Source organism: Botryllus schlosseri, chromosome 2 (genome assembly GCF_051294905.1).
Source record: "Botryllus schlosseri isolate E-star chromosome 2, Bs_hap1, whole genome shotgun sequence".
Lineage (NCBI taxonomy): Eukaryota > Metazoa > Chordata > Ascidiacea > Stolidobranchia > Styelidae > Botryllus > Botryllus schlosseri.
The window spans coordinates 12945804-12960909 of record NC_137237.1 but is presented as its reverse complement, the minus strand read 5'-3'; the positions used below and the strand labels follow the sequence as shown (position 1 = coordinate 12960909).

Below are 15106 nucleotides of genomic sequence, written 5' to 3'. Positions count from 1 at the left end.
AACCAAGTCAAAAATTATGGGGAATACAAGTCGTTGAAAATCGGATCTACTTTTAAGTCTTACAAGCAGAAATAGATTTCATTCTGCACGTGATACTTTGAATATCGCCACAATGAGATCACACACAAAAAATAATGAACCGCTCTTGACGGGGACCTAATTGTGACGTATTTTGACTTTTACTTGACTCGATAATAAAATGGTAACGACTCGAGTTGACTCGATTCAAAAGTAAAATCATAGAATGACTCGTGACTCGGAACCGCGTGACCTGATTGCAATCCCGTATTTTACACCAACACGGTGCAACTTTCGTTCTTTTCTTTTGTAAGACGCCACTGACGCGGATCGGATGGCGGAAAGGAGCCTAGATATAGGCTATCTCCAACACCTAATCCGTAACTCTATAGTCGACTGTGTCGGACTCGAGCTAGCAAACCATAGGGGTTGCCGCGTTCTCTCGAAGGTAGTTTGAGAAAAAGGTAAAATGCTATATGTTCCTTCGAATCTAACCAAAATTAGTTGCCTGTCAGTATTTCGTCTGATGCGCCTTTGACAAGATTGCCGGCAACATGACTATCGAAGAGGATAAAGATCCCAGGTTGGATAAAATGTTATTACGCTTTTATTGTGTTTATGTTTCACAAAATAGCCTACTTGTTTAATGACACTACGAAAATAAATCATCATATGCTACTCTGTAAATTCATATTGTATATGTTGGATAAACTGCAATATCCACATAGCATCCACAGCGCATACATAATGGTAGCCTATATGAAGTCTCCACAGTTAATTTAGCGGAGATCTAGATCCATTTCATCTTGTATTTCTACCATATCGGTGGTTCTAGGATAGTTTCACAGACGGGGTTACGGTGCGTGACTAAAATCACTAACTATTCGCTTGGGTTCTGGTTTAAATGGTTTTACTCTTGATTAAAATCGATTTTAATCAATTTAATAATTCAAATCATGATTTTTTTGTTTTTTTTACGCATAATAACAACAACACGCACAAAAGAAAATGGGATGAATGACTACCATGTCAATCAAGGTGATGAAGGATTACGCTTAAACTTCAATTATGTGGGGCTGTGAATCATCATCCAGATAGCTGAAAACGTTCAAGCTATGCGCTAATGATGGGTCGCCCGAATCATTACTGATCTGCCCTAGTAGCGAGGAAAAATGTTGAGTCAAATCGGGACCATCCATAATAGTTGCATCTTCATCTTGACCGAATGAGTGGTTTCTGCCAGCAAACTTGATCAGAGATGAGGGAATATTTCGAATTCGATAGAGACTCCGGATTGCGCTGTGTTTGTGGTATCCCATCAGTGCCTCGGAAATAGCAGCAACATGTCACAGACAACTGACTAGTATCCACAGCAAAACGTTAACATATTGGTTGACTATCGCTCTTTGCTCTTTTCCCGTCTGTATGTCAAATAGCTGAGCTACACCGGTGCTGGTGACGAGATGCTATCTCCTGTTTATATAAAATGCACATGATTGTCCGATAATAAACCACAGTCACGCATCTCGTCCGAACATTTGAAAAAATCAAAATAATCAATAAAATCAAAATGGTAAAATTAAAATCAAAAATCAACGAAAAAAAACTGATTTAAATTACACTGATTTAAATCAGCCTGATTTAAACCAGAACCCTATATTCGCTACCGATGAATTATTTAATCATGTTTCATTCCCTCTGTATATCAACCAGGGATATCAACCGTTTAAGATTCCGGCATTTCCGTCAATACCAATTGAGACGCATCCGATATGCGCTGTTTCGGTACTTGTGACCATCAGTCGCGACTGTGCGAATTTAGGCTGATCACATAGAAATTTCAGAGTGACTCCCTTGCAGGATTACGTGGCGCAACAAGTTCGAATTTGCCTTCAATGTGATTGGTTATAATGTTGGATTAGGAAACATATGGAGATTTTCATACCTTTGCTTCAAGAATGGCGGAGGTAACGGGTATCATATACTCTACATAACATTTCAAGTTCAGCGCTAATGGCGCTGGATGTCATATGCTAGCTATTGTTTAGATCAGTGGTTCTTAACCGGAGTTCAAACGAACCTATTAGTTTTACTGAGCTCAGGGGCAATGTTCCCTCTAAGCTGCGCACGTGCGCAGTACTAACACGGTCTCTGCGCACAGAAAATCCAACTTACGCACAAAAAAATCCGAAGTGATGAGCTTTTGTTCTAGTCGTTACGCACTGCTGTCCAAGGGTCTGCACAGTAAGATGGTGAGTGTGCGCAAACTCGTCAAAAATTAGAGGGAACATTGCTCAGGGGTTCGCTGGGGGTAACGACACACACCAAAACCAGTGATTTTCAACCTGTATGACGGTTCGCACTTTTCCGAATAAAAGAATTGCAGTGTGAATGACGACGGTGGTGCGAATGAAAAATCCGAATGAGTGCGAATGAAAATCGTGAATAATTGTTAATTTTTCTCACGTGGAACAATTCAAATAAACCTAATAGGAAATTCAAGGACAGGGTAACTATTGCAGTTGAGACGCAATTGTAAAAACTTGTTTAACTTACGTCGCACCACTAATCGTAGCTCTCACAAGCCGTCGTGAATAAATATTTTCGCACTATAATTATTACGTAAGGAAAAGTCTGGTTTGGAAGCTGGTGTACTAACAGCCCGTCTGAGCCTGTAACAAGCTGGAAAGATGACGTCGAATTGACTTTTTGCTTTTATTCGCTAAACAATCATCATATTTTCGTAATAACTGTTCGATTAGCGCGAGGCAGGAGAATAGTAGCGAATGACAACATTACAGACTCACATTTGTAAGTTACTGTAACCCGTAACACAAATTTCTACCCTTTCAAGGTTTATTAAGGTATGGACCGCTAAGGGTCGACGCTGTGCCAGAGCTATCTGTTAATATTTATGTAATATATTTGTTGAATTAATTGCAAAAAATTTATTGCAATAGTTTTTACATATCCAAGGTCACTGTGTTGGGTACTGTAGCCAATAAGCGAGACACACAGAAAATATGGCTTTATCATGAGAGTTCATGATAAGATTTGTCCGACTGGTTTTTCTGGAAAACATGGTTGAAGACCGTTGGGATGAACTAGTGTAGGGGTGAGCAACGAGCGAGTCCAGCCCTATGAGAGTCATTCATTTCAAGGCCAACCCCTTCTGCGTCGGGGTGTCGGGAAATTTATTTTACAAAAAAAAGTGCGAATTGATCTCAAAATGGTTGAAAAGCACTGCACAAAACTCATATGATTTGTGATGGCGCGTCCGTCTTGACCCCCATCAACGGCCGCAGAGCACGATCAGTAGTAGATTTGTGACGGTACTACGTCGTGTGCAGTGGCGTGCGTGGGGAGGATGAGCTTCGACGCTATCTTCAATGTGTATTAGCTCATTTGAAATTAAGCAATTGGTCTATGCCTTTGGTTTTCAATACGATGGCATTTTCCAAGGTGAAACCTCGCTTTTTTTGAACTTGTCTCTGAAAGGGAGCGGCAGAAGACACACTAATCTGTAATATATATTCATTATGATCATTTCGTTTTGTGTGTAAATCCTGTTTTAATGGTGTTGTTGTTCTAACGCTGTTGTTGATGCACAGTTGCAGATTATCGTAAGGGTTCTCCTGGCTAGTAAAAATTAAGAACCACTGGTAAAGCTAGAGGAAAAGAATGATGATTACAGTGTGTGAACTCATCTAAGAAATCTTTATCATTATATCATTGTAACTGAATATAAATTACATGACACATCAATTCTCACGTTGAAAACTTAAGGGAAAAGGCGCCTTTCCCTTTTTCGCAAATAACCGGCTCCTCTCAGCATGATGGGATTCTTCATGTATAGGCTAAAATAGCCCACTATATACACCCACGTCGAGTGGATGTCAATTTTCTGCACTTCCAATCGTGATAAATTGCTCATTATAACTATGCAGTTGCAGGTATAGCGAAGAGGGTTGAACTGAGGATGGCGGCCATGCTAATATCCTTCAACTTTTACGCAGGTGCATTTCTCATACCTTACCTGCTATCGGCCGTGATAGTTGGCGTACCGCTGCTATTCATGGAAGTGGCCATGGGGCAGTTTACAAGACATGGATGCATTGCTGCCTGGGACATATTACCTATAATGAAAGTGAGTATGTACTCATTATACTACTTATTCTCTAACTACAATTCGGTGACTATATGCTGTCACTCTTTGTTTGTCGTGATCGAGGTAATTACCAATAATGACTTTTGAGCTGATATTTACACCTACCGGTATGCACAGGGCACATTGCACAAGCACATGCAAGATCATGTAACAAAGTAACATATGCAGTTTGATTTACCAGGGTATTGGGTTTTCCGGGATCATCATATCATTTCTGTTTGAAATCTTCTTCGTCGTCGTGATGTCTTGGTGTGTCTTCTACTTCTTCAATTCATTCGCTATTGGAGAGCTATCTTGGGCTACTTGCGGTGAGTTGAAGACTGTGGTAATTTGATGAAGCTACTATTCATGACGCCCGTTTCGACTAGACAATTGGTGGAACACGGTAAACTGTGTGCCGATTGGCGACGACCAAGGCCACGAACAAAATGCTAGCATTGGAATTCATTCCTCCGCAGCATACGGGCAATACAACATGAGTAATCGTTCTCAGGCTGCAGGGATTGCTGCACCGGCGGAATTTTTCAAGTAATTTCCACTGTAGCCTTCTCGGTATGAGCCTGTGTCTTTAATTCTATCATTCTAACCCTGTCACGAAAAAGGCGTACATTCTTGCTAGCTGGTATCTATAGTGCGACTAGTTGAAATCCATCAGTTTACTACACCGCTAATCATGGAACGTGGTAACCCCGTGGAAATTTGCAGACTTAATTTTCCGCACGAACCCTCAATGATAGCCATCGGCTACTGTCAATAAATTATGCTGACCGAAATGAACGGGATCGTGTGTGCAGAATCGGCAGCATAATTTCATCCCTGATGAGCTATGCGTTGTAGTCTTCGTCCACCGAATCAGCGAGCTTGTCAAATCCCATAATACATTCTAAATACAGGCCCTTGACCACATGAATAGATTATTATTATGGGAACTGATATTTTATTGGAGTTTATTTTAAATGATAAATTTCTATGTACAGCAACTACGTATTACAACGCTCCTCCGGTATAGAAGATTTCGGTGGTTTCCACAACTGGAAAATGGTTGGATGTTTCCTACTGTGTTGGTTGGCTTCCTACCTGTGCATATGCAAAGGGATTCGTACTTCTGGCAAGGTCAGCATTCAAATATGGTGAAAATAGTTTGAGTATTCCAGAATAGAGAACCTTTGCTCCATAACAGTATGATATCCTTGGATTCTGTTTCCGAGAGTGATAGTTAAATTACGAACGCAAAATAAAAGTCAAAAAATAACAGACGCAATCACCAACGCGACAAGATTATTCCGATATCCAGAGTCACCCACCCGAAAAAACTGTTCACGTTAAAACTGCGTTCTCTGTTCCAACGAAGGTTCGTCACTTTATAAGAGTGGCTGAACACCTGTCTATCGTTTCAAGTAATTCATTCGTTATCTTGACACTTATTACATGGATAAAATTCTTTTGAGTGGTATTGGTCAAATGGGGGAGTGTTGGCAATTGCGCATGTCAGTTATCTGCCTATGTTTGCGTTCGTATTTTAACAATCAGTTGTAATTAAGCCTTCTCGGATTGGCTGCTCTCGTCGCTATATAGAGCGTTTGCGAATCACCAGTTGTTGGTTATTTACCATGTCGCCAAAGTAATTGTAAATCTCACGTTATTTCGTTTGTTTGTTAATTGTAAATCTGACGTTATTTCTTACGTTGGACTATGTTGCTGTTACTTGGTACGTGTGAGGTGAGTGCAACCTTCATTTCGATCGTATCTCTGACGTGGAACTTGTCCCTTATCAAACTCGTTGGAAGGTTGCTTGAATTACAACGTATCGTCAGTAGATAACCCATTAGATAGGCTGGTGCGCCTAGAAATCGGCAGCAGTGCCATTGGACTGCCGCGTAGAAACAGACAACGTTCTCGTTAATCACGCGGGCGCCGCATGTCAGTCACAAACGGGGTTCATCGCTTTTGTATCGCCAGTCTGACGTTTATTTGCAACGTCTCGTTGAAAATTATGGGCGTCAAAACTCAAGATCATTCCGCCGACATTCGGGTTTCCATGTTCAAACCTGATACATATGCAACGTAGTGCTAATACACTGGCCAGTGGATCATGTCCTTTTTCGCCTTGAGGCGATCCACGATTATGGTGTAATAACAGCATCAACTACGAACCTTCTACGAATGACCACACAAAGGGTATCCGGACTATGAATTTGACTCGAAGTGGCAATCATCCGAGTTACATCCACCTATGTTGTCTAGGATTTGGCAGCGATCAGTTGACATCCGGGAAGCCATCAATCCAAACGGAATACCAATTCTTCGACCAGTTGCAGTAATTGACAGAGTCTTCTGGGATATATCAATCAAGCTCCTCATACGAGATAAATTACCGATCTCACAATCATTAGACAATTCTAGCGGGTTATCAATTGAGAAATGGCGTGGATACCGGGTTTTAAGTGGCACAAGAACAAGCAGAAAGATCAGAAATTCTCCTCTGACTGCAACAAATGCAATATGCAGCGCGGTGGTTTTAAAAGTGTTGCAGCCTTGCGCTGCTCGCAGCATGACAGGTGAACCGTTTCAGAATAAGAACAATTTTTACCGCAGCCAGGACGTTAAATGTCAGGATGCCTCTATCCCCTCTCTCTGAAATCAAAGGCATGACGCAATGGGACGGTTGGTCAATTATTCCTATCCCACAAACATCGCATTCGCATCGCAACCCTCCACCATTTGTGAAACATGGTAATATTGCAATGCGACATTTACATAACTTATCGTTGGGGTCTTGTGAAATCTTGTTCACAGAAATACCAGCCACCCATTGATACAACGTGAAACATTGAAGTCTCGTAAGATACGATATAGATAAGCGCATTGAGCGAGAAAACACTGGTCAACACATATTTTTAGGCAGACAAAGTAAGGGTGGTTTTGGGGGTTCTGAAGGGCACTGATTCCGAATACGACCTTAGATTTATCAAATTGGCTCTTGTTGTGGAGATAATCCATGGGGCTATTTTGACCAAAATCTCCCATTTTCGCGGTAATGACTAGATATAAAATCGGCTCAGTCGTATTATAAAGTTTAGAAAATCAATCTACTTGTTATTTTTACACACAGAAGACTCTTTTAAATCAAAATACAGCAACAGCACCATATTTAGAGGTTATATATTCATCATCGTTACAGATTTTCACGGATATCATGTACATAAATAAACTCCAGTCATGTACATAAGTATTTACCTAGATACTCAAATAACGGGGCATTAATTCAATCAGTTTTACGTCAACCACCTATTTTAAATTTGAAATAATCAGTGGGAATATAATATTATTGATATATTTTAAATCATAATTGTTTTTGTTGTAAGATTTTTACCTGTAAGCTGTTTAGTGCAGTTTCTTGAAAGGTTCCGGCAATGGTCTGACATAATATGTTCAATTGTTCATCTCATCTGCCCTGATATCTTTCTTTTGTTCTGATGTCTTGGTAGAACGCCTCCCTTTGCTAATCAACAAGATGATCAGGAAATAGATCCAGATTTCTGAACAGGAAGTGAACTTTTATGCTCATGTTTGTGCTTAAGTATTCGATATGCAGATACGAATTTTCAGACCAACTGTTTGTGGTTGGGTGCTTTACAATCCTCTAAAAAGTTATATTTACTACGTCTTAGGAGAAATTACATGCAGTGAACTCCTTCCTAATGTGAAATTGGAATCTTTCATCGGTATTCGAATATACCGGATACCATATTTAAGCTTCTCATTTGATAGGGTTACTAGGTATACCCACTTTGTTGACTCAGCGGAAAATTATCCATTTACCAGTCAAAAGAAAGGAGACGCATATGAGTATTGTAGTTAAGCCTTCCAAGGACAAATTTTATAGTTTTATACTCCTCTTTATTCTTGGTAGTATGACCAATTGATACAGGAGAGTATGTATTTCCGTTGTGCAAAAGTACAATTTTTAGGCTTGACAAACTGCTTTTTTGACAAACAAATATTTCGCATCATGTCATGTTATTATTGATAGAATGACTGAGAATGACATGAGGGTTCTTCATAGTCAATTAGTTATTTATGTGCAGTATAAAATGAGAAAAAACTACGATTTTCTTCCTATACCAAGTGAAAAATATTTAAGGGTAAACACAGTAATTTTGGGCTTTTTTAGGGGTATGAATATCTTCTGACAAAGAGCCAATCTGACAAAACTAATGTGATATTCGTAATCAACAACCTAAAAAACCCCAGAAACGGCTCTCAGATGTTCTGCCTAAAATTTTTTTTTCATTTTGTTGACCAGTGTAATTAATAGAAGTGTAAAAGAGCTTTGGATTATAGTGAAATGGCGACGACACTGTGAAGTGGTATCATAGAAAAGAGACGATGACATTATAGAGTAATGTAGAAACCCACTGCATGTCTTTATTTCCTTTTGCTATCTAGGCACACACTGCCGCCATGGTGCATAACGAAGTGACTTGTATTTTCAGGCTGCCTATGTTACTGTAATCGCACCCTACGTTCTGATGCTTGCACTTTTCATACGAGGGATAACGTTGGAAGGCGCGAGTGAAGGCATTCGATTCTACATTACTCCAAACGTAACAAAACTAATGGAACCGGCGGTATATTGAACATGGTCTACTTCTGCATCGTATTGCCCATTTATTCTATACGTATATTCCTCCAACAGGTTTGGCTCGACGGCGGAACTCAGGTCATTTTCTCCTTGGCAGTGTGTAACGGGTGCTTCTACGGCATGGGCAGCTACAACAAATTTTCCTTCGATTGCTACAAGTATGAAGACAACTGTAGTATTTGCGTATTGATAAAACAAATTCAATCGCATTTAGGAGTTCGTACTTCTTTGTGATGACCTGTTGCTTCAGCTCACTTTTCTTTGGATTCGTTGTATTCTCCTTCCTCGGTCACATGGCGTTTATTCAAGGCAAAAATGTTTCAGACATCGCTGATGGAGGTGAGCCGCGAGACTATCTACCTTAACATCAAATTTTAAATTGCCCAAAACATTTAAAGTGTCCGGTTCGCAGTAGAGGCATATCAACAATCATCTATCTGAGGGGTGGGAAGACCTGCTTCTTGCGAAAGCCACACATCAAAAATCTTAGTTTTAAAAAGGGCAACAACACAAAAATACGAATTTATTACGTCACAATGTCATGTAGGCTATCGAATGATACAGTGCCTCCCCACCTGGGCTGCAAGGTGTTTGAAATCAGGCAGATATAATGTCAGTGCAGTGTGCAGCAGTTCCTTCAAGTGCTGCTGAAGATTTCAGCTTGCTATCATCATTACTCCATAAACCCGTCTTCGTTGGGTAACTCTTGGCAAAGTTTTGGTGTTTGGTTTTGTATAACACGACTCTACAGATGTATAATTTCCACTAACATGCGTACTTGCGTAGCTTTGCACTACAAGACTGGATGTTTCGTATGCTGCGATACGAAAAATCGGGGTCCACAGCCTTGTAGGTGTGGAAGTGACAAATAGCGTATAACTTCAGTACTCGAAAAAAATCATCTCTCACCACTCGACTCGAATCATTAGTACTATATTTCGCGATTCAGATTTGAGCACTCGAATCATTGCGTCCATGTCAACTGTCCAGTCCTAATGCTAACGTCAGTTTGCTCGATAACGATAAAGGATTGGTTTTATATTCATGTCTGCGATTTAACGTAATTTGCGATTCCAGGCTGGTTTATAAAAGTGTGCGAATGGCCCTTTGTGTATGCGTTGCCGACAACAGACAATGATGAAGATTCCCAAACTTTTGAAATTGGTAAAACGTCGTGGTTTTGATGTATAATGCTCTCGCTTATTTGAGTCGTCGGTACGGTCTATATGACTACGCGTACTATGATTGGAGCAGGCCTGTCAAGGAGGTTCCTACGACGGCTGTGATCTTAGGCCATCTACTCGTACATATATTCTAAGCTGCCGCCGAGAGCTATTCAAATGAGATAATTTACAAGGTAGGATAGAGTGTAAAAGTTTAATTCGACAATATCAACTTCGGAATAGGAATTGTGTCTACAACACTTCATATCCCGAAGCTGTGTTATCTTGACCAAATTTAAACGATAAGATGCCAATATTCCATAGGTAGAACGTGAAATACTTTAGCTACTTCATAGGTCAAGCTGTATAACTTATCATAATCACAAAATACGCCAACTGAACAGAATGATTGACTAGGCCGCGAGGAAAGTGCAACCAATAAGTGCCAGACTTGGTCAACTAGATGATTCTAGTTGTCTGATTTCACTAAATTAGAGCGAAATTCCAGTAATCTAATTCTAATCTAATTTGGAAAAACTGAAAAGTTTCTAGTTGTCCAAGTCTGGTAAGTGCAATGTTGAACTGCAAGCCTCGGCATATCAAACAACTTTTCGTATTACCCTCGTTACGGTGTTGACTAGTAGGGATGGTGTGAACCTCTGAAAGGTTCAGGTTCGTGTGAACGCGAACCTTTTTGAAAGGTTCTGTGTGAACACGAACGTGAACCTCGTGACGTCACGTGACGTCATATTGCTAATTCCAACCCTATCTTCCAATGAAGTGATAGCTTATATTAATGTACACGATACCTAGCGAAGACTCGGTCCACATAATGCCACAATGCTGAAGTACATATCGGCGTTTTAAACGGCGCTAAATGTATCAACAGCGGTAATCAAAGGATATAATAATTGCGTAAAATCAATACATTCCGTCGCTTTGCCAACAATTGCGACGAGGACTTACCAAAGTATATAAGCCTACGCCTTAACGGTCTTAGCCAGACCGGACAATGTGTTCGGAGTCTGAGTATTGCTACATTGATATTGAGCAGAGTGTACAACAGGTTTCAATACTCGCTACCGATACCACAAACAACAACAAGTTATGCAGCAGTAGCAAGCACCTTAATCGCACGGATTTGGTTTTAATGATACAGTAAAGATATGAAGTCAAGATTGACCCCGTACGCCCGTTCGATTTTTTACATCAGTAGACGATATCAATGTCATTGATTGGTCGAATAAGCATCATTCGCTGACTACATATATCGCTCGTGATGTTGTGTGATTGCGGGTCAAGCTCACAGCAGATAGTCACTAAATATTCACAAACGGAAAGCTGGTTATTCCGAGAAAATTTTTGCAACAAAGCAACTAAAACTTTTAAGGTTGTCGAGGTGCATGGTGCATGCTCGTTAAGCGTTGATTTTTTATGCTGCCAGCACCATGCATGGAGTGGCCCGCAGTTGAAATGCGATAAATTTGAGCCAAAGATCTTATAATGGAGTGAAAATTACAATTTACCAAAAGGTTCACAGTGCAGAACCTATCAAGGTTCTGTTGTGAACACGAACCTCTAAATTTCAGAGGTTCACACACAGAACGCGAACGTGAACCTAACGTTCACACCATCCCTATTGACTACTATTTACAAAGTCACACGAGTGTTATTCAGGGTTACGAGTACGACCCCTAGATGATCTGAATTAAAATATTACGTTTTGGTTACAGGTCCCGAGCTAGTGTTTATAGTGTTTCCGAACGCTTTTAATACTTTACCTGCGCCTCAAGCCTGGGCCGCTGCGTTTTTCCTAGGACTCACATTCCTCGCTATCGACGGCGTCGTAAGTTTTACATTTGTTCTCGTACGCTGTTCAGCATGGTTCGGTGAATATGAATATATATGTCATTATTTACATCCAGTTCACGGTGGTTGAAGGCAGCGTGACAGCTTTAGCGGATTACTGGCCGCAATACTTCAGTCATAAAGGTACTCAGATCTGGAGGGCTGGATTCTGTTTGACTTTGGTTGTATTAAGTTTACCTCAGTTTGCGAATGTAAGTAATAGGCTATACCACGCCACGAGCTGACCTGCTTCAGTATGAGCGAGAGTTATTTCTTTTACAGAATGGGATTTACATTTTCGAAATAATAAATCGCTATGGCGCAAGTGGCATCGCTTTGCTGTGGGCAGCCATATTCGAGAGTATGGCAGTCGGGTGGGTATACGGGATTGATCGGTTTTGGGACGATGTGAAATCCATGATTGGCTATTATCCGTCAAACGCGTTCAAGTACTGTTTCAAATACGTAACGCCTTCATTCTGCTTGGTAAAAAGGCTTTGGAATTGACAATATCGGCGACTTGCAAGTTTGTGTTCTCTCACAGATCATTTTCATAACATGCTGCGTCCAATACACGCCTTTAACGTTAGGAAGCTACACTTATCCGTGGTGGGGAGACGGGGTGGGTTGGATTCTGAGCTTGATGTCGATGCTGAGCATTCCGGTTGTGGGAATCTACGTCGTATACACATCTCCCGGTGAAACATTTCGAAAGGTATTATCTTATTGAATATAATACCTCATCGATACTGTGGTCACGGTGACGTCATAATGAGTGATACTCGATTTTGCGTAGCCCTAGATACGGCGTGGTATCGGATTGGATTCTTTGCTTTTCGAACACTTTTAGACGACTTTTACCCTTTGATTCGGGTTCTTTGCTGTCGACTTGTCTAGCTCGGCCACTTATACATACTGGGCTTCTAAGTGTACTGCATTTGCGGCGAAACCGGCGTGGAGGTGGCCAAATTAACCCCCGACACGTACACGATAATGAGAACCTGGGCTCAAACAAACTGCTAGGGATGGTGTGAACCTCTGAAAGGTTCAGGTTCGTGTGAACGCGAACCTTTTTGAAAGGTTCTGTGTGAACACGAACGTGAACCTCGTGACGTCACGTGACGTCATATTGCTAATTCCAACCCTATCTTCCAATGAAGTGATCGCCTATATTAATGTACACGATACCTAGCGAAGACTCGGTCCACATAATGCCACAATGCTGAAGCACATATTGACGTTTTAAACGTCGCTAAATGTATCAACAGCGGTAATCAAAGGATATAATAATTGCGTAAAATCAATACATTCCGTCGCTTTGTCAACAATTTCGACGAGGACTTACCAAGGAATATAAGCTTACGCCTTAACGGTCTTAGCCAGACCGGACAATGTGTTCGGAGTATTGCTACATTGATATTGAGCAGAGTGTACAACGGGTTTCTATACTCGCTACCGATACCACCACCAACAACAAGTTATGCAGCAGTAGCAAGCACCTTATTAGCACGGATTTGGTTTTAATGATACAATAAACATATGAAGTCAAGATTGACCCCGTACGCCCGTTCGATTTTTACATCAGAAGACGATATCAATGTCATTGATTGGTTGAATAAGCATCATTCGCTGACTACGTATATCGCTCGTGATGTTGTGTGATTGCGGGTCAAGCTCACAGCAGAAAGTCACTAAATATTCACAAACGGAAAGTTGGTTATTCCGAGAAAATATTTGTAACAAAGCAACTAAAACTTTTAAGGTTGTCGAGGTGCATGGTGCATGCTCTTTAAGCGTTGATTTTTTATGCTGCCAGCACCATGCATGGAGTGGCCCGTATAGTTGAAATGCAATAAATTTGAGCCAAAGATCTTATAATGGAGTGAAAATTACAATTTACCAAAAAGTTCACAGTGCAGAACCTACCAAGGTTCTGTTGTGAACGCGAACCTCTAAATTTCCGAGGTTCACACACAGAACGCGAACGTGAACCTCACGTTCACACCATCCCTACAAACTGCCACTGTGATCATGACCGTTTAACCAACCGCGGCACACTTCTCACTGATGCGAGATAGTTTCAATTGTCATTGCGATATGCGTGTTGTCAAATAAGTCTATGATTACATTCTCAGCCATTTAGAAACAAATTGACCGATCCGCTGCGACGATGAAATGTTAGCATCTCACCGGTTATGATAACTCATGAACAACTTGGTGTTAAGCGAACTTCATTATCTTCATTCTATCAACATTTGATACATATTTTCAATAATAGTGCATGAGCGTTCTTATATGTATGAAGTAGCCTATCGTGAATCTTCTACAGAAATGTGAAAACGCCTCAATGTCAAGACTGGACACAAAAGTTGCGGTTTTGGGAAGCGAATCGGAAATGAAGAAAATGATAGGAAATGTCTAGTTACAGTGCATTCCTCGAATTGTGAGACTACACATACTGTATGTAGAGGCTACACTACATTTGTTAATAGTACAGTGTCCACGATATCATTGTTACTAAAATATGTCAATATGTATCGGTCGAGAGAGTTCATTTGTAACCGTATATACGTGTGACAGCCCATGAGCCCACCCATTAGGGGTGCATTTATTTTGATTTATTATTGTTATGGTCACAAGAGAAAGCATGTCGCTTCTTGTCTTAATGCCTAAAGGTGTCGTCGAGAAATAAAGCTATCTAAAAGCAATTGCTCTATCTACAATATTTGTAATATCAGCTGGTCTTCCGCACGTATACCAAAGTGTTGTAATGAATATGATTATATTCTGTACACCACGTCAGGGTTTATTACATGCACTGCAGAAGTGCACATGAACAATAGGGCTCTTCAAAAATGACTTTTTTTCTCAAATCGTACTGGCTACTTGATAAAATTGTTAGGTTATCTAATTTAGGCCTACACACAAAATTTGGTTCAATTCCAGCCAGTAACCGCTTTGCTACAGGAGAAGTAAGTTTATATTTATTATATAAAATTAAATAATAAAAAATTTGAAAATTTTCTGTTCACCCCATGAAAGTGTTAGGCTCTCTATAGAAACGATGCTCACCAAATTTGGTTCAATTCCAACCAGTGGAAGCGGAGTTATTGCCGTCGAAAAATTTGGATTTGAATAAAATAGTATTTACGGTGAGCACAACTTTAATAAATAAACAAAAAATCGGTCACCGTAAATACTATTTTATTCAAATCCAAATTTTTCGACGGCAATAACTCCGCTTCCACGGGTTGGAATTGAACC

The 15106-nt window shown here is 40.4% G+C and overlaps 1 protein-coding gene across 2 annotated transcripts; it reads left to right on the top strand.

Moving 5' to 3' along the window:
* Positions 1–393: 393 nt before the first annotated feature.
* Positions 394–14550, top strand: LOC145433633 (sodium- and chloride-dependent GABA transporter 2-like). Of its 2 annotated transcripts, XM_080310786.1 has the most exons (15): positions 394–466; positions 534–601; positions 1879–1985; positions 4035–4165; positions 4368–4494; positions 4555–4714; positions 5164–5299; positions 8683–8817; positions 8886–8989; positions 9046–9170; positions 11728–11840; positions 11920–12054; positions 12125–12328; positions 12387–12557; positions 14172–14550. In XM_080310786.1, the coding sequence occupies exons 2-15, from the start codon at positions 573–575 to the stop codon at positions 14262–14264; spliced, it is 1770 nt and encodes a 589-aa protein (XP_080166912.1). In that variant the 5' UTR covers positions 394–466; positions 534–572; the 3' UTR covers positions 14265–14550. The 2 variants fall into 2 exon arrangements, with proteins under 2 accessions (XP_080166912.1, XP_080166913.1); XM_080310787.1 differs by lacking the exons at positions 394–466; positions 1879–1985 and having other exon boundaries at positions 531–601.
* The last annotated feature ends 556 nt before the right edge of the window (positions 14551–15106 follow it).